This window comes from Ylistrum balloti, unplaced genomic scaffold (genome assembly GCF_031769215.1).
Source record: "Ylistrum balloti isolate Yb309-2 unplaced genomic scaffold, AGI_CSIRO_Ybal_v1 Utg369696, whole genome shotgun sequence".
In the NCBI taxonomy this organism is placed as follows: Eukaryota; Metazoa; Mollusca; class Bivalvia; order Pectinida; family Pectinidae; genus Ylistrum; species Ylistrum balloti.
Window position 1 is genome coordinate 176739 of NW_026781929.1, and position 21589 is coordinate 198327.

Genomic DNA, 21589 nt, shown 5'->3' on the forward strand with positions numbered 1-21589 from the left:
TGTGTTTTTTTCACTCGATATTGATGTTGATAAAGGTCAACATATACAGAAGTTAATAAACGACACTTATAGTTCGTCGTTCTGTCTAGATATTTCCATGAATTATGGATAGTTTTGTTTATAATCTCCCCTTATACCAATAAACGATATTTCTTATTCAAAGGACGTTTTATCTAGATTTCTATATTTTAAGGACGAAGGAAACATTAATGACTGATGTTTTATTAGATGTTATTTTCATTCCGTATAAAACTAAAATATCACTTTTTTCTATAATCCATTTATATCTACCATTTCGTTCTTAACGAGTATTGATTTAAAATAATTCATTTTCAGTTCACACGAAGCTGAAGTATTAAGCAAAATCACAATGTTAATCAGTTGTGTGATGAATGAATATTCATCGGAAGGTCGCACATATTTGTTAAGATTAAATCCGAACTTTTAGTAAAAACTTCACAAACCAACGCTTTGTTACTCTTCCACTATGTTTAAAAGACAAATGTAGGTGGTGTAAAGATTTTGACAAAACATTGAGGTAAAAACAGAACATTTAAAAGTCCACTAGCAGTGTCTGCCTCCTGCTATCTATATTCGAGGTATTATATTGAAATTTCACAGAATATTTATGAGTGTTATTTTATTGAGATTTCAAGGAACTTGGGTATCACTGAAGGTCATAACATTGATATTTTATAGAATAATAACCAGGGACATTACTTTTAATGTATATACAAATTTAATGTATTTAATGAATATAAATAAGGGGTATTGTTATTATGATTAAATGCTTAAATGTGTAAAATCCACAAGACAAACACTCTGCTGTGACCTAATTTTTGCATGTAAGTCTATTAACGTGTGTATATATATCTTAAATTTCGCAAAGTTTAAATGCTGTTGACAAACAAACGTTGTTGGATTTAATTGGTATGTATAAGACTATGTTTTGTGCTTTTTCAAAGAAGAAATCGTTTATCCCATTCACACCTTTTTCCAGCATTGTTTAAATGCGGCAACCATTCAATAATATACTAAGCCGCGCAAAGTGTCTAAACAGCGACCCAGGACCAGAACAAATTCTTTACATTATCGATACTACACCTTTTTTTAAGTCGCACTAGTGTGGATCAATCGACATGATATGTTGAGATCAGCTGGAAAAGAGACTGTTGAGTTGAGTTCTCATTTTAATATCATTTTAGGGAGACGAGGACACTCATTCAACTGATGGGGATACCAAGCAGGAACTAAACACTAAAGGTGAAAAAGAAGAGAAAGAGAAACAACAACCCGCCACAAACGCCCAAGACCAGGATGATGATGAAGCAGGTATGAAGTCGCTATCATTTCTATTTAATACAGAGCTGCATGCATATTCACGATTTAAATTTACATCAAGAATGATTATATCAGGATTTGTTATCATTGCATGTTTCTGTTATTCATAGCATATTCTTTTTACAATCAATTATCAATAAATGGTACTAATTTTCAAATATCAAATATCTGAACATTTGACAAAGATTAGAAAGATTCTTTTAAGTTTTAAAGGATGTATAGATTTTAAAATGAGTTTTCATTTCATATGAGATTTTATGGAACGAATCTTAGAAAATAAATTTGTGTTTACGTTTGTGATCCTGAGCGATACTCTTCATCGCATAACTTAATTAAAAACGTTACATTTTGCCAGGTTTTACAGACAAAATATCGAGAACAAAAAGCAAATGGCAGACATTTTGGTGTTCCATTTCCATAAATCGATCTTATTACAATCGATTTCTGATTGGCGCAGTCAATGAAAAACCCTTCAGGTTACAATTCATCAGTGATTTTTAGTATAAAAAAAACACGAGCGAATTCAACAATTTTTGTGATAAAATTTGAAACAGATGATATTTCACACACCTTAGATTCAAAAATTCTAAAATCAGATATTAAAAACCTTAATTAGTGTTAGATTATATTTTATGTTACAAGTTCAACTGTGTCGCTATAAAATTATACTATGCAGTGGATATCATTTCCAATAACAACGAAATTAAGTATTTCATTTGATATCTCACGTATACCACACACCAATATATTGGGTTTTTTTCATTTGCCATTTGCTTGAATATTAAGTTATCGCTTATGGCTTTATTTGCTTAGAAAATATATATGTATATAAAACACCAAACAGTCTTTATATTAACATGTCACATATTGGTGTCATCCATATTCATGCCTCGTTTCCATTTTATATTTTTTTGGTGATATTACGCACAAATCACTGCGAAATATATAGCACTCTTGCACACGTTTTTTCTCTGGTCATATTGGGTTGGGTTTGGATCACTGTATGGTTATCGATATCTGTTCTGTCCAGATTTCTTTTAACATAAGTATAAAAACATACCAGAACACTAACCTTTGTTTCCGAAGAGTACTAATATATGTGATTATATACATTGATATATGAATTTCTAATTTTCAAATATAAATCAGTCGAGTTTAACTTGATGTTTTCTTACGATGATTTCTACAATTCAAAGTTTTTGTAATTAATAAACGAGATTTTACTACAATATACTCCACTGGAGCGAAAGTAGCTGCAGCATTCATATCACGTCTAATAAATGCATTAACTTGAATAAATTAATTCCTACAAATGTAAGGATATGAACAAACACTAAAACCAGCATGTGCGTTTGGTGATTACCTCCAGAATTTGCATGCATTGGAACTGTGGTTATTTCCGCTCAAATTTTTGAAATGAATTATCGGAATTATATAACAAAGGATAACTCTGAATCTACTTGATAACAAAATAAATAAATAAAATCATAATACTAACACGTACATAAAATCATAATGCAAACTCAAATTCAGTCAAACTACGGCAAACATGAACAAAAGAAAAATCTACACGGAATGATTTAAATCAGCCTGCATCTCTCGCAAACCTATATGGTTGATTTGTCTATCATTTATTGACATATTGGGTACAGCGTATTGAATATTAAATCAACTGCGTTATGTAAATACCACGGGAATCAAGGGTTGTTTCAATCAAGAAATGAAATGTTCACATGTAGGTAATCGAACTCAACTACATGTAGAATAACGGCACACTATTTACAGCTCTCGGGGTTTGTTTTTTTTTTTTCTCGAAATTTTAACTTCTCTTGCATATAGTCTCAATCAACTGCCGGTATTTTAAACAACATACGGAATCTCATACTAATGATGTTAATGCTTATTCAATACATATCGATGACCAAAGAAATTGTCAGTGTCTGTATCCTATCCATTTCAGAACGCATAATCCAGTGGTGTTTAAATTGGAATGTCTGACAGTGAAAAAACCTAAGCCACTTTAACGAGTAGGGAACGCCTTACATTTGTACATACAATAAGGAAATAGCTTAATCAACGATGGCATCATCTATTGCAGACAATAAACATTTGTTCGAAATATCACTCTCATACACATCTTTATTAATCCTATTATTACTTTATTAAAGTCTATATTATGAAAACGCCTTATGTATATACGTTTCTAGATAGTATAATGGTATTGCAACTATGATAATATTGGCATTCAAAACATTCACAGTAAGCATAAATATGAACCACATACTTCTATTTGCTGCATAATTAAACCATAACAAATGAATAGAACAAGATAGTTTATCGATAATAGGTCATTTTCATACATACGTAATGATACAATGTGTATAGAAATCCGTAGGATGAACCTCCCGATAGATAAAGGTTACTTATTCTAACCAATGCAATGGTGAAGGTATCGGTATTGAGTTGGGCTTTTATGACACTTCCAAATGTTTGTCTGCTCTTTGTTAAATGATCGGTGGTGTGTAATGGTGGATATTACTCAGCATTTCGCTTATTTATATTTTTATGATAATGGCAACACCTTAAGTGTGAGAGATGATACAGTTAGAATCTTTCTATATGTTAATCTTTCTATAGGCAAATGCAATACTGACCATCTCCTACAAGAAGTAAGCAAGAAACTACATCATCATGGAACGAAGGAATATATAGAGGAAGAAACAAGTGATTCTCAATTAACCAACAAACCAATTATTGAAAATGAGAAAATTGAAGATTCTAAATCAAAGGCTGGAAGTGGGAATATTGACGTAGAAACAAATAAGACTGATATTCTAGATAAAGAAGAACCCACCGAACAGTCTTTAGATTTTGCAGAACGTCAAGAACTTCAAGACGGAGAAATGAAATCAGAAGAATTGCCAGAAAAAAATCATATTGAAAACAAAGAGAAAGAAGATAACTCTGGTTTTGAACTAGGAAGAGCGAAACAGTCAGAAACTGAACAAAATACTGATCAAACGAACTTCGATGTTGAAACAAGAAGTGTCACATTTTCACAAAACGGTGACGATAAACTAGTAGAACAAAATGATAGCTCTACTGATCATGCAATAAGCAAAAGTCATGAGCTATCAGCAGACCATAAAAATGACGGAAATCAATTAGAAACTCAAGCAAATTCAGAAAATAAAGTAAAGATAGACAGCAATACAACTTACGTCACAAAACCAAATAAAAATGATGATTCTGCTAATCTAGCAGATAATATAAATATGTCAAACCCAAAATATTTTAACGATAATGATGCTAAACGTGATCAAGAAGAAAATAAAGTATTTCAGGAATCTGTAGCTAAATCTGAGACTGACCCAAAACAAAACGAAGATTCTATATCTATTGATGTTCATAAACCAGACACTGACCAGTTGTCAGATATTACGGCAGGTATAGAAAATCAGTTAGAGTCTAAAAGAGGGACTAGACAGCTTACCAAATCTGAAAACAGCATGGATGATGCAGATATTTCTAAAGATGACAATGGTAATGTAGGTAACATCGCCACTGAATACACACCAGATGAGAAAGCGAAACCACATGCTGAGCAGGAAAATGATGCAGGCAAGTCAGAAAATAGCTACGACGTGCACGTACATCAAAAACAGGACTACCTTAACTCTGCTGATGATCAATTGCTAACAAAAGGGCAGGCATACCGCACCGACATATTAGACGGAGAAGAACTACAAAAAGTAGAGGTATCAACGGAGTCGGAACAACAGTTAACTAGAAGTCAAGATAATCTAAAATCTGAGCATGAATATAGCAGCACAAGCGTGGACCAACAAATTCAACGTGATCTGAATAATAGGAATACAGATGGAATAGAAAATCAGCCTGGGGCTAAATATATTGATACACGTTCAGAAGTAGATGATGAAGCTGAGGACCATAAAGAAATTCCAGATGAAACATGTGGAAGTATTCAAAACGGATACGATAGTTCCTCGTCTTCTCTTTCGACCGATATCGATAAAATTAATAAAGATCGTAAAACCAAACCCGTTAAGCCATACCAGGTGCTACAGTCTAGGAAAAGAATCGAACCTACAGCCACGGCTACAAAACAAAAATTTAGAGCTCCTATCCCTTCATCTAACTCTTCGACGCCACAGATGCATGCAAGTCGCAAAACCTCTCGTAGTGCTCCCTTTAGACGAGCCGAACATACAACAGAGACACCTGCAAAGTCTACTTCCTTTGCTTATCTTAGACGCGCCAAGACTTCTAACAGCGGGAGAATGATAAGCAGAGGTGATTATATGATTCCGTTTCTGTCTATTCCTACCTCATGCATACCCAACACTCAGTTTCAAAATGCCTTCCGACATTCTTTGATACGTTGTAAAATTTATCATTCCAAATACTCCCAGTCTCCATGAATCAATTTTATACTCATGTATTCACTTCGATATGTATTTCTGCTTGAGATAAACCCATGGTACTTGTTGCACGAGTGCATGACTCAATGCTTTTCTAATATTTCAATAGCTTTCTAGTTATATTTATGTTTTAATTGCTTTTACTAACGAACATAACTGCTGCTCTTTTTAATGCTTAACCTTATTATTATAAGGGGATGTGATATTTCTTTTGGAGTTTTCTAGAGAGAAATTGTAACATTTCGCCAAACGATGACAGACAAAATAATTAAAGAAATATTTCTGAAGATAAGAAACTATCGTTAATTTACTATATCGCAAACCAGTTTATGAAGGTCACTCATTGGAACAGATTCGTGTCTTTCAAAGAAAGGAAAACGTTTTAAATGGAATAAAAGGTGTAGTTCTGATGTCAATAGGGTAGTCTCCATGGAGAGAAATATTAAGTTGGAAAATTAGATATAGAGATACATTGCTCTATTTGTCTTCGATATAATTTCCAAGGAAAATGCGGAGTTACCACCCTAGATGAAGAGTTTAATGTACTAGATTAAGAATATACATTTCTTTTTATTTCTATTAATATTATATATAAATAAAATATTTATAAATAATAATACTTCTAATGTTAATGAGCCTAACGACTATTCAACAACGGTTCTGAGTACATCTTCACCAAGTTAGATGGTCTGACCACATATATTCTCGTATTTTGTCACTTTGAACTATGAACAGCATATTACAAAGGTTTCCTGTGTGTTCATAGAACATGATAATGTAGAAGGCAAAGTATATACTCCATCATAAAAATGCTTACTTCTACCGTGTAGAATGCCTCTTATATGTCGAAAGGTGTCAATGTCAATATTATAGAGTATTTTCGTTCATCCGCTTTACCTTTGCTACTTAATAGCCTCACATTAATCATCTCTTAAACCATTCATCTTTCATAGATATAAGAAATGTGTCTTCCGTGATATGAAACGTGATCATTAGATAACAGTAATTTTCAAGAATGTTATTAATTACATATAAGTTTGTTGTCATAAAACATTTAAAACGTAGAAAGTATTCCTTTGTGATATAAAATGTCGGAAGCCCTTTGAGTTTAGGATTTATAAACAAGTGTTGATATACATATATGTGATATATATATATATATTGCAAACACATTAACGTTTTGAATTTGTATATAATTTATCGGAAACGTTCAAATGAATTGCCGATTCGATTACTGCATATCGGAAACTCGCTTTAAATGCAGCAATGCTTTTGAATACGCAACTTTTTTACCTTTTAATTTATTTTTTCTATATTTTTGTTGGTTTCTATGTCTCCGGACCATGCTTTATCTGTTTTGCTGTTTTGTATTTTCTTTTAAATGGTGCACAAGTGTGCTTTTGTAAAATCAATCATTTATCGTGTTTGATTTGTTTGCTTTCTTGAATAAAATCAGGGAAAAAACAAGAAAATAAGAGGAACAAACCGAACAAAAAAGGTGCAGGTAGGTAGATGCATGCGCATGTACATATATTACTGTCCACGATACCGGTTTTTTAGCTTCACAGCAGATGAACCAGGGGTAACTTGTCATGACTATTATGTTTCAGTTACTTTCAGACAAATTAACTCTACAACAAACATTTAGAGATTCACAACACATTTTCTGGATAAATAATCAAGATCTATGTTGCACGTTATCAATAACTAACTTGCTAATTCATATTCAATTTCAATGCATCGATATGTAATTGTTGTAAAATATCATATACAATAGGGGTGGCAACGAATATTTGTTCGGTTTTGAGATATTCGAATTGCAAAATATGTTCTAATATTCGTTTTCACTAGTATAAGATGTAAACGCTAAAATTTATCTATTTGCTGTCGATGAATTCTCCAGTTTTCTTAATAAATTATCTAAATATATTACTAAGGTAATATTAGTGTTCAAAGTTGTACGCTTGTACAATTCATCATGATATTAATTAGTCTATCGCCGGAGGGTCTGCAGTCATCGCTATCCAGGTAAGTTTCGCACTTCGAGAGTGTGAAACAACAAAGATTAATGCCTTATCTGTAATATTGTCGTGAACTTCGGTCACTTTAATCAGCATTTTACAGCGTAAACGGTTATGGATAGTAATCATGAAATAAGGGTTATATGAACATCATATGTTATCTTCATGCACAAATTTTAATTGCCACATCGACTATGATAACTTTGTGAATAGTCTAATAATAAATATGTTGACATATTACAAGATAATGCTTTGCTGATTTCAACAAAAGGTAGTTTTGTATGACCAATCACTTCAGTATTAGTTTTCGTTCATATTTATTTCAAATTCACGTTGTTCTAGGGCTAATACTTTACGTACAGGCCATCCTTTTACCGGATGTGGATTAAGCGGGTTTTTCCCCTATATACATTAGAGTGAAGACTAATCTAGTTCACTTGTTGAGCAAGAGGGAAAGACTTATAGTAAACAAGAAACAGACTACAGCTAAATTAGAATTGCACTAGGATTCACCCAGATAAGGTGAAAAATATCTGATATATAATAGGTAGAGTCCATGGCCTCCTGGTGTTTCAGCCAAGAAATTACACAACCCAAGGCTACCTGTGGTTTTACATGTGCAGCTGTAGAAATAACTTATATTACAATACTACCGGTTTGGTACCACAGCGTTGAATATATACTCAAAAAGAAACACAAAATTAAATTATGCAGTCAATAGCCTATGATATTTTGGGAAATTTTTACAAAAGTTTGTCTATGTAAAAGGACCAGTCTACTCTTTACAATACTGTAGAAGAAAAGGCTGTGTGACGTCACTCGTGCCGTCAGTAGTTACTCAAAGTGGGATACTCGCGAAAAACCAAAATGACAATTCAGTACCTGGTGTGTGAACCTATTGCATGAATCCCTGCACGGACTCGCCAATATCGTGCTGGAAAATTAGTTTATGACGTCTAAGAAGGAAGTGGAAGGACATGTGGTTGGAGGATCTGGTCTCTGTTTCGAACGGTATTGAGATCTGGATCCAGGACTACTAGGGGGATTTACTCCATGGGAGATGCCTCCCTAATGTATTACTGAAGCCCCACCGAATCTATCGCGTTCAACCACGCATGCGCCGGCGAAACTCTCACCACGTCTTTGATATACCTTTTTCCTTCAGTCTGAGCGTTACAGACAGAAAATAGACTCGGTGAACATCACACGCCTTCCCCGACGCATCCCAAACCTATTCGGATCATGTCTGCGCATCCAGTTAAGACACACTTGCCGCCTCCGTGGTGTTCGAAGTGGCCCGACATAAGGTCGGCGCGCAATGATTGTCTTGGCATGCATGCGGTTCCTGACAGTTTGAACACTAATGGGTCTGTCTTAAGTACCTAAGGTATGCGACGAAGTCTCTAAAGCAGTCTTGAATCTATTGCGCAAGTGTGACAATCGATTCGCCCTGTCATTGTCGTGCGGTCGATATACGGGGACGACCGCATGTGGGACGATCGGACACTAACCCAGTAGCATGGAAATGTGTATAGAGACCTTAAACTTTACGTGGGGCAACACCAAACTGACGTGCGACAGCAGTTTGGCTTTGACAATCCATCAACATCGCAATTTCCTACCCTCTTGATTTTGCTTTAAGCTTGACATCTTGGTCAATGGCGAAATCAAAATGCCAACGTGGAAAATTAACATGACATAACTTAGAATATCCCTTGAAATTATTCGTTTGAAAAAAAAAAACCCGGCTTGACTTGATGACGCCGCGTGATTTGGACTATAAAAACTCTTAAAGTCAGACAATAACATCGTCATGCTAGACTGATTTTAGGGTAGATTACCGAGGAGGGAGATAATTTTTATTGTCTTATAACAAAAAATTCCATTTTTTTCCCTACAGCTTAGATGTACTGCAAGGGGGGAGAGGGATTGGGCTTTGTGCGTTTCTTTGGTGATTTTAGTATATTATATTTTATATTTGTTTCATAGACATATCATTTTTCACGCCACCAAGTATTGTTGTTTCTGGACTTCTTTTGTTTTGTTTTTAAGTATACCGTTAAAGTATAAGGTATAAGTTAAGATTAAACACAACTTAACGTGACAACAAAGGGAATAGATAAGCAGAACAAAAATCTTTATTTATTATTATCGTTATAGGGTTCTAATATACTACTACAGGTAAAAACCGACCATCTTGGCCAATCCTCAGAGCAATCAACTAATCGGTGTCGCACAATTGTTAGTTGTAAATCTTCTCAGGACCGTCACGCTCGTGTGCACGCACCGTACAATGGACATGTTTTGTAACTGACCAAACTCTACATACCTATATAAACATACCACACCACTTAATCTTAATACCTAAATAAATATAATTCATATATTATTTTGATATGATATATATCAAATAATATTGAAATGTATATATAAAAACAATTACGGCGTTTGATCCTTTGATGTTTTATCATTTCTGTGTCTCCGATGCTTTACTTTCAAATAAATACAGCAAGATGTCCCTCAAATACATGTACATTCATGTTCTGTGCTTACTAACACATCAAAAAGACGTAAAACAGTTACCATTTCATATCAAACCAATAGTTAATCATATAACTCAATCACTAGAAAAGCAATGATATACGTGTAGAAATATATAACTATTGCTAGCATGAGTTTAACCCTACGACTAGAATGCACTGCTTCGTTTTAGGAGACATAATATGCACAAATATGTAAAAATGTACTTACATGTAATAACTTAACATAGCAATTGCAAAATAGCAAATTTCATAATATCCTGAAACTATTGATATTTCAGCTTCTATTTTCTTTTCACCAAAAGGAAGTAGCTTTCTGTTGTAACTATCATATTAAGGCTTTGGTTATCTTGTATTATTTTGATTTGAACAATATGGTTTTGACTTTAAAATATTATAGTCTGTTGCCTTAGTTGCATTTCATCAATTTATAGATTGGATTTGGTAAATGTGCTAATTCGTTTGCTTGCCATTGGCTGTTCCATTATTTATTACTTTGCGGATTCAAAAGAATGTCGGAAGGTGCATTTCAAAGAAATATTGGTGGAATGCCTTTCGTATACGCTTACAATAGATGTATTGAGAGAGTGATATAAGTTTGTTGTTCTAAACAAACATATAACACCAATAACAGATGGATGTATAAATGACTGTCTGATACTCTAAATAACTTTAGGTTCCATACCTACATTTTCCATACCAATTTTCATCATTTAACTGAATAAGTCTACCTCATCCTCGAAGTTAGCAATGAATCTTACCGTTTGAGTTCTGGAAAAGAAGCAAACCTAAAACGTAGTGATGTACTTTTTAAATGTTATATAAAAAATTTTTGAGAATATTTTCAAAGTATCAGAACTTCTGACCCTCTTATCTTACAATCTGAAAAATCATTTCTGAAATCAATCGTGATCCGGTTGCCCATCATACATGTGTATCACACGTTTTAGAAATAATGCTGAAAATTCTTTTTCACAGAGAGCAATAAAAAGAAGGACTACTTCCAGGAGGAGCTCAGGCGGTTGCGCGTACGACTCGGAAAAGAGGCTGAAAGCATAAAGAGACCGCAAGTGTAAGACCTTATTTCTACGACTAATATTTAAATATCAAAGTTGTACATTTTTCGTTCTTGTTGTAAAGTAATAACTTGTCTTATGAGTATTCATACTTTGCCAGTACCAGTAACTTCATTCCATTCGTCTAAGTCGATGTCACGGAATTTAGATGTTATCTATAAAGAGAAAACCGTAAATATTGTAATTGAAAAAGATGGATAACATGAGTATAAACATCACACACAGATAAATTACTATATATCTTCAATGAAAACAAGCATGACCAACTAGGCATCACAGAGTTAGCAGTCTAAAAAAGAGATCTTGGAATAGTTTACCGAATTCTTAAGGAGTAATGCCTGTTGAAAGAATTGGTTCCCTGCGCACGTGTTTATCCCTCCATATTAATTTGTATACCTTCGTCCTAACCTGATGAGAAAACGCGGTTCAACTAACCTGCCTCACTGAAGAGATCTGGTGGGTTTGTCGTATCATGGTGAATTCAGAGGCATTAAATAACTTGAACATTTATTACTTGGATTCAAATAACAGGCGTGAGAAAATGATGATTGAACAATACAAAGCATATACCGTAGTATTCCGGGAACTTCCTAATCAGCTGGTATTAATAAATAGATGGTATCTAGAATTTGAAAAATCAGTCTTTACCAATCTTAATCGAACTACCTTTTCTCTGGGGTGTTCACTTATCGTGCATTTTTCTATCACGGACGCGTCAAATTCAGTCAAGTAAGGTTACTGGTATTAGCGAATATTGCATTTATTCACCAATGAATTATAGAATTATTTGATTGTTGCAGAATATCATATTAATTTATTTTTTGTCAAAATCCACAGCAAAGGAATTAAAAATCAAACCAAAACTGATAATAGAGAGATATATAGATATGCGACTGTGATGTAAGAAAAAATTAAACTTTCATGGGATATTCCATTCTCAGCATAGCCTCGGAAAAACGGACAACGAAAACTGAAGTTTAGAATGAGCCTTCAAAACCGAGTCATAGTTATTCCATAATGTTATTTCTTTTGAATAAGTCTTTGTTAACATTTTTCTCCGTTCATTGGATTGTTTGTATTTTAAATCATTATAGAAGAATTTGTTAATAACTTAAAGCCATACAAAACTAAACAACGGTCGCATGAAGAACAGCAATTACTTATACGTATGCACATTTCTTATTTTCTTTGAAGCAAAGAATACGAACCGTTTGTGTGGACAAGTCTGGAGCCTTACTACAACACATATGTACCTCACTATCTTATAAACTTGGTGAGTATCAGTCATCAACGTTACTGACTGAGGGAACTATACAATCCTGTATCTAGTACATTTTAAACATTGTACTTGTAGCTGCCTTATATACCTAGTTTATTTTGCTGTGTTCAACAATGATAGATATCTGGTATGTAGAACAGTAGCAAGTGATGCTTTATCTATATCTTCGTTGCAAAAATAATGTTTTAACAGCAGGTGTATTTTGAGGATTCTCGCAAATGTCACAAAAAGTGTGTAAGCGTATCTTTGTTTAAAGTGCATTATACACTCTAACATAAAACCAGAGTAACACTTTGTTTCCACTATCTGTTGATCTGGTATCCCGATAGGGGTTTAGGGGTTATTTATGTAACCGTTATTATTTGTTTGTGCAAAGTTTGAAATACTAAGTCGAAACCACGATACATGCATTTTGCCGCTTTCTGGTGACTGACAACTGCTTTTAATTAGTGGTATCCCAGGGAATCTTGGTTTTCTTTTTAAAATATTTTTGCATAAAGTTTGTAACTCTGCTGGACAGTAGTACCTGTTGTGATGTAGCCTGCTTGTCTTTGTAGCCTGATGAAGAACTTCAACCACAAAGGCCCATCAGTCGTGGCCGCCCCTCTGTAAGCTGGGTTCAGTTGCTTTATCTTTTCCCGTTTGCTTGACGTGAAATTGTTTGCTGTTCAAAATCTGAGCATACCCAATGAACTCTTTTTACATACATATTATTCTTTATATCGGAAGTTTGCAAATATATACGTAACGTTACTATCAATTTCATTGCAACTAAAAATGAAGATCATATTCAGTTCCATCGTCCTTAGCTATGTATTGGAAATAAACGAAAAAAAAAAAGCAAAGAAAAAATGCGTTTGACTACTAAAGAAGGGAGCCGAAACTCCTGTTGGTTTTACACATCTTTTATGGTAATGAGTTCATTGGATGCGCTGGACCTTTTCCCATATTTTTCTAATAGGTCTTGTTTTGTCTAAGCTAATCATTCACGATCACTTTCGGGACCAATATAGGTTTGAAAATGTTATTGTGATTCCCTTGTTTTCTCTTAGACTCTGTCACTGACTCCTCAATTTATCTCTGGAAAGGTCCATGCATGGTCACATACATTTTCATGGGTAATTGCAAGTCTAATCTGTTTTAGAATTTTTTTTCAGCCAGAGAAAAGTACAAAAAATGAATACAACTATATAAATGATCCAAAAGATTACAATCTCAAACGGAGTTAGTGATATAAATGTCTTTCTAAAATTTTGTAGGTACTTTTTCCTTGGTCCCAAGTTGTGTCCGTTTTATTTTTGGACTGATCAGAAATACAAAATGGCCGCTTGTCTTTGGTTTAGCGATGGTACAAGTAGGTACCCTTGGTCTATAATTTAGCCAGTCAAATTTTGGAACTGATCAGACAAACAAAATGGCTAAGCGGTGACCAGCTTGAATTTGGCATTTTAAAAATATTATCGCAATTTCTTAAGAGAAATATTCAAGTCTATTAAATTAAGAGCATACACAGCAGAGAAGAAAAAGGGAAAAAATACAAATAAAGATTAAACAATTGTGGACGTCAAGTTGCCTTATGGATATCTTTTTCTATGATAATTTCTGTTTTTTTTTTAATTCTGTATACACAAATAATACCACCTACTGCCATTAGTTAAGCGTTGAAAACGATTTTAAAAAGACAGGACAAAATGATCTAGTTTTACAGCACTGTCAACACATCTATCTCTAGCTAGCTAACTCCCTACTATTAATTATTCCGTTTCTACCGACATTTCTTGTTGTAGGTATCCGGTTTCAGTTTTGTTCCATTTGATACTTAAAGCAACTTTTCAAACGAACCTCAAGTGTGTTTAGACATTTAAACACACATCATTATATTGGAAATGCATTGCATAAAAAATCAAAGAAAAAAATCTATACTGTATATCTTCGATACCATATTTGAATTACTTCACGTCCGATTTTCCATAGCAGTCATAATAGATACGTTATCTAATTTATGATTTAAGAAAAATTTGTGAATGTGCAGACAGGGGAAAGCATAGCCTCAACATTTCCTTACGCGTGTGCTATAACACATAATATTGTACTTCAGGTCCGATTCTATCAGCGAGTTTTTTTTTATAATATTTGAAATCACCCATTCAATCCCATCATTGGTTTTTTTTTTTGTTATTTGTTTAATTCTTTTATAGATATTCGACCTCAACGAATTAATATGGCCAGGAAGAATAAATACACTTTAAAAGTTACCTGAATTTGCAGTGTTAGTTAATTTTTGCCATTAAATAAGTGCGTACGAAATTTGGTGTATTTATCTGATAGAAAGGTATTATGATAAACATCGTATTAGAAATTACGATATGCTGTACGCTTCTGCATATTGAAAATACGTAACGTACTTCTATCATTTTTTAACAGCAAGGGGATGATTTTCACCAGGGATACACAACGCGGAGCACGGCTATAGGTCTATGTGATCCTTGGGTAGATCTGCGTATGGACCAGAGTATTTTACCTAAACTGGAGCAACCGAAAGGACAATCTAAGGAAAAACCTAAATCGTAAGAATGCTATTACATATATGATCATGATATTTTAGAAGTTTTAGTATATTACTGAAAGTTCATTGATGCTGAGATTAGAGGTGAGCTATAAATGTGTTTGATATAAAATAACTAGGACAAATTCGAAAGTGCAAAAAGTATACAAGTTTAGTTCATGAATTCAAACTTGTATACTTGTAGTGAACGTTTTCAAATTTCTCCTAGTCATACAGTAAACGATATCGTGAAGAGAAGATAATTTTAAACAAGGTTTAGTCAAAAATTATTATCAATGTTTTACGTAACAACAAACACAATAATTGATAAATATTCTAATTACACTTTCTTTTATAGAATGAATAGGCGATAATAGGCAGGTGCATTTTGTCTCACTTGAATCTGAAACAGCTCCTTTTTATGATAGTATATGATACCTCATTTCAAATGTGATATTGTTTAGACAAAAGAAAAAGGTGGAAAGTTCCCCAAAAGAAGGAAGCACAAGACTCCCTAAATTCCCTGTCGTCGATTTTAACGCTGGAAAGGAAAATGCAACAAGGATGTTCCCTTACAACGAGGTGGCAAAATTTCGGTATGGTTCATGTAATAGTTTAATCATTTGCCAGAGCTTTCTACTTGATCTGGAGAATTTTAATTTGAGAATTTGAATAATTTTTTTATTAAGGTAATGAAAAAATATTTTCTCTTTTTTTATTGAAGGTTTTGCAATATGTGTTGAAATTTTATTGGTCAGTCATAAAAATACTCGAATGGCGACTGTACTTCCGGTTGAAATCGGGAGAATTTAGGTAGAAATATCACTGTAAGGTACATTTTGTCCCAACCAAGACATATCTTATCGGTCTTTGTATTTAAGTTTGTTTCAAGGAACTTCTTCCTTCTCATAATTGGTAATGACATAAGCTGATTATGACATCTATGTACGCTGATGTTTAATTATCAAATACTGCCCAACTAAATCTTTATCATTTCGTTCATAGGGTAGAACTTAAGGACAGATTTAGCTCGAATGCAAAGAAGAAGGTCAACAAAGACTACAAACGCACGAAGGACGATTTTTACAGAATGGACCTTCACAAATTAGACGAAATTCACCCGTTGAATCGCCAGCACATGCGCAAAACTTATTTTGCATATCTTCAAAACACACCTGGGTCACGAAAGGCGGTGAAAGACTGTGTTAAAACCTTGGACAATGAGCCAGAAACCAATAAGGAAACACCAGTTCTTGAGGAACAACAACAGCAACAGGCTGTGGCAAGCAACTGAAAAAAATGAAAAGGTTGCGTATAATAACAATGAACAATGTAGTGACGACACTATTCAACATTGAAAGTTATGATAAATGACATCATGACTAAAAATAAAATATGGCTGTGATTGTCAAATTAACTGAATCTAAAATGATCTACAGAATGTATTATATGACACTTCTTTGCATCATTGTCATCAGAAACATTACGGCGTTGTATGCTTTTTATATTTATATCAAGGTTGCATTTTCATTGTAGCACCTCTTTGTTGTCATGGGATATGATAAAATTGCCAAAAGCAATATAATTTATGTAAACACGTGATTGTGCCAATGTTAAGTAAAAATACTTCAAATTTTAATTTTCGCTTTAGTGTTTTTTACTTTCGGATCATATTTGAATTTGAATCGATATTGAAAAACAATTATAAGAGCAAGATAGTTCTTACTCAATGCTGTACAATTTTGCACAACTCTGAACTAGAACCTGCATCTTATACGCACAGTTGACTGAACAGTAATCGTTGGAATTAAGCGTTTACATTAATTTCCATTGAACCTTTCTATGTACAATTATAGACATCACAGATTTAGAGATCGACAATCATTCCAAAAATCTGTACCGTAGAAAAATTAAGAATTTACTTAAAACAACTAAATCGTATGAAGTATAAAGCTCACCTTGTATGTAAATATGCACAATTAAATTATATCCTGGTGTATTGATTGCATTGTAAACATTAAACTACATATCACCTCTCCCTTTCTTTCATTCATTTTAGTTTTAAATTTTACTAAAACCCACCTGTGTGCTACATTGAATAATATTCATTGCTAATTGTATGAAAAAGACCTCTTCAACTTCTATTTATATGTATTTTTCTTTTTATTGTTATAAAAATAGAGCATTTTTGTCGATCATTTTCAAACGGACACAATCACTTTCTATTTTATTGTTTTTCAGATTATGCACATATTTATCAATCATTTTATATATTGTAAATCAAGTATTGATATATTCTGTTGAAATTACATTCCGTCCTAACTGTGATAGATTGATATGACATGCATCATACATTTGATGGTATGATATTTTGCTCTTTGTGAGAATCAACACGATGATAAGCTTTCCAGTTCTTTAAATATCCTTACTTTAAAACGCTAATGATGAAATAAAACAATGGTATAATCAACGTTTTCATGCATATTTTGTTAGACCATTGATAAGTGCTCAAGAATGTGAGATAGCTGTGTATATTTCAAATCTAATAAAGAAAAAATAATATTATTTTGAATATTATATATATTGTTATGAAATAGTAGATGAATAAACCTTCCTATTCCGTAAATGTAGCATTGTTGTCCTAATTACCTCGGGTGGTATCTTTAAACTTGTGTTTTGCCTAATTACCTCGGATGGTATCTATAAACTTGTGTTGTCCTAATTACCTCGGGTGGTATCTATAAACTTGTGTTGTGCCTAATTACCTCGGATGGTATCTAATTAACTTGTGTTGTGCCTAATTACCTCGAGTGGTATTAAGTAAACTTGTGTTGCGCCTAATTACATCGGGTGGTATCTATAAACGTGTGTTGTGCCTAATTACCTCGGGTAGTATATAATAAACCTGTGGTGTACCTAATTACCTCGGGTGGTATCTAATAAACTTGTGTTGTGCCTAATTACCTCGAGTGGTATATAATAAACCTGTGCTGTGCCTAATTACCTCGGGTGGTATCTAATTAACTTGTGTTGTGCCTAATTACCTCGGGTGGTATCTAATTAACTTGTGTTGTGTCTAATTACCTCGGGTGGTATATAATAAACCTGTGTTGTACCTAATTACCTCGGTTGGTATCTAATTAACTTGTGTTGTGTCTAATTACCTCGGGTGGTATCTAATAAACTTGTGTAGTGCCTAATTACCTCGGTTGGTATCTAATTAACTTGTGTTGTGTCTAATTACCTCGGGTGGTATCTAATAAACTTGTGTTGTGCCTAATTACCTCGGGTGGTATATAATAAACCTGTGTTGTACCTAATTACCTCGGGTGGTATCTAATTAACTTGTGTTGTGCCTAATTACCTCGGGTGGTATATAATAAACCTGTGTTGTACCTAATTACCTCGGGTGGTATATAATAAACCTGTGTTGTGCCTAATTACCTCGGGTGGTATCTAATAAACTTATGTGGCGCCTAATTACCTCGGGTGGTATCTAATTAACTTGTGTTGTGTCTGATTACCTCGGGTGGTATCTACTAAACTTGTGTTTTGCCTAATTACCTCGGATGGTATATAATAAACTTGTGTTGTGCCTAATTACCTCGGGTGGTATATAATAAACCTGTGTTGTACCTAATTACCTCGGGTGGTAACTAATTAACTTGTGTTGTGCCTAATTACCTCGGGTGGTATTTATTAAACTTGTGCTGTGCCTAATTACCTCGGGTGGTATATAATAAACCTGTGTTGTACCTAATTACCTCGGGTGGTATATAATAAACCTGTGTTGTGCCTAATTACCTCGGGTGGTATCTAATAAACTTGTGTGGCGCCTAATAACCTCGGGTGGTATCTAATTAATATTACCTCGGGTGGTAACTAAACTTGTGTTTTGCCTAATTACCTCGGATGGTATATAATAAACTTGTGTTGTGCCTAATTACCTCGGGTGGTATATAATAAACCTGTGTTGTACCTAATTACCTCGGGTGGTAACTAATTAACTTGTGTTGTGCCTAATTACCTCGGGTGGTATCTATTAAACTTGTGTGGCGCCTAATTACCTCGGGTGGTATCTAATAAGCTTGTGTTGTGCCTAATTACCTCGGGTGGTATCTAATAAACTTGTGTTTTGCCTTATTACCTCGGGTGGTATCTATAAACTTGTGTTGTGCCTAATTACCTCGGGTGGTATCTAATAAACTTGTGTGGCGCCTAATTACCTCGGGTGGTATATAATAACATTAACATGATAACATCGGATGATAAATAATTTACTCCAGTGGCAGCAATAACCCTCGTATTTAAACCCCTTCACAGGTAACTACATGTAATATTCTCAGAGGATATGTTATAATTTCATGTGGTGCCTAATAGACTAAGGTTGTACCTTATAGTATCGGCTGGTATATTATAACATAGCGTGGTTACTAATATCATTAGATTATATCTCATAAACTCAAGTGGTGCCTTATATCATCGAATGGAATCTTATTGGCCTAGGTAATATCTTATAGCATCTTTCGATACCTAATAGGCTAGGGTGGTATCTGTTGGTATCGGTGAGTACATAATGTTGCACAAAGAAATAGAATATTTCTCCATAAGATCACTGTGTCGACCTTCTCCTTAATCGTCATCACCCTGCTTCTTTTGAAACACTATGTTACGAGTTTGACCGTAAGATGGCGACCTCTTGCAGACAAATCGTGATAATGGGACCAGGCCTTAGAATATTGAATCAACTTCGACATGTAAACATCATAGGTTGGGGGTGCAGGAATGTTGCCATAAAGAAATAGAAAAATCATAAAAGGGAAATTGAAATCATCAAGTTTATCATACAGCTTGGCGTAAATCTTTCATGTTGGTTTCGTTGTAGGGGACGCTTGGGATAACGGGTTGATGTAGAAGAGTCTGTCGGGTCTTTTATTTCCAAATATGGTCGGTATATATGATTGATATGGTCAATATATATATTTTTATTCAATACATCTTTGCAAAGTCTTTGTGGCCTGTTTTGATACGATCATCAAAAAAAAAAAAATCATTCTCGTATGAAAACAAAAGTGAGTCAGCCAGAAGAGGGAAACAGTTAGTTTTCATCGGTATGCAAATAGTCTGTGGATCTTACCACAAACTCGACGAAGATGTTGTCAACCAGAAACTCAATCATCTTATTGATTTCATCCTCCGTATATTTATTCTTTGATATGGAAGTATATTTAAGGAAATGCGTTTCAGTATAGTTCACAACCATATATCTATAACGCCATTCTACTTTCTTAAATAACCAAGACGTTCCTTCAGTTCAAAATGGATATGGTGGTGTACAGGGAGGAAAAATAAAATCGAAGAAATGTTTTTAGAAGAAGGTGTTGAAAATTGGTCAAAAGCTCTATGGAGGTCTTCAAAATCCACATACTATTAATTCCACTTCTTGAATAAACAGTGTCACAATAAAACTGCAATCCAGATTTGATTGTATTTAAAATGATGGCTAGTAGTTTACACAAGGCTTGGTTGAACAGCTTGACGAGCCAGCAATAAAACGTTGTTTATGTAAATTCATGTGAAGGATAGGTATCCAATACAATCATTTATAGGCAATCTAAACGATTGTAGTGCTGAAGCATGATTGGCTAGTATTTTGTCTTTGGAAAGATTGCATCATGTATAAGTGGGGTTTCCTTCGTTATCTGGCAGGCCCAGTTCTTTTTGCAGACAAGGATCAAGTTATTAGATGCCTTATCTGCAGGTACAATAAAATACCTGCCATGCCAACGTTGTAGATCTAACATCAGGATCGAGGAAAGTTGAGCTTTTTTTGTTTCTTTATTTCAAGATGCAAATTCTTTAATGAATGATGGACCGAAATGACCCACTCTCACCCACTCAGAATGTTCTTGTTTCGCCCACTCTCCGATCCGGTCAATCGTCTTTCCATCTCTTTCGCGACACACTACGTTATGTGAAAAAAATACATAGAGAATGCATGAACAGTGTCTTAGAATACATTCAGCAAATTCCAACTCGGAACACTTTCACAACATGACCACACTATGGAAATTTCAATTCTTGTAAAGATAATTTTCAATATGTAGACACAGATTCGAGACTGCCCAAATTGTAATCTCCAACACAATGCCAAAATATCATACCGAAAAATTTGAACCTCACATTTCCCACATCAATATATGCAAAACAAATTTTAGCAACGATATACTTTTTAATCAAATCTTTTATAATTATCACTCATGGCCACACCGAGAATCTGTGTTGCTACTTTTGTTTTGTATGTAAACGGTGAATCATGCGATGATTTACATGTTTGGGCAGAAT

General features: G+C 34.0%; 1 protein-coding gene across 1 annotated transcript in view; it reads left to right on the plus strand.

The window, feature by feature from the left end:
• The window catches only part of LOC132565140 (myosin-10-like), a 30074-nt gene extending 13536 nt beyond the window's left edge, over window positions 1-16538 (plus strand). Inside the window, exons 2-10 of the mRNA XM_060229752.1 lie at window positions 1206-1332; window positions 3979-5655; window positions 7240-7287; window positions 11323-11416; window positions 12615-12693; window positions 13257-13307; window positions 15124-15266; window positions 15709-15840; window positions 16250-16538. Of these exons, the coding sequence (XP_060085735.1) occupies window positions 1206-1332; window positions 3979-5655; window positions 7240-7287; window positions 11323-11416; window positions 12615-12693; window positions 13257-13307; window positions 15124-15266; window positions 15709-15840; window positions 16250-16538 (2640 nt within the window). The remainder of the gene's footprint in view (window positions 1-1205; window positions 1333-3978; window positions 5656-7239; window positions 7288-11322; window positions 11417-12614; window positions 12694-13256; window positions 13308-15123; window positions 15267-15708; window positions 15841-16249) is intronic.
• Window positions 16539-21589: the final 5051 nt, after the last annotated feature.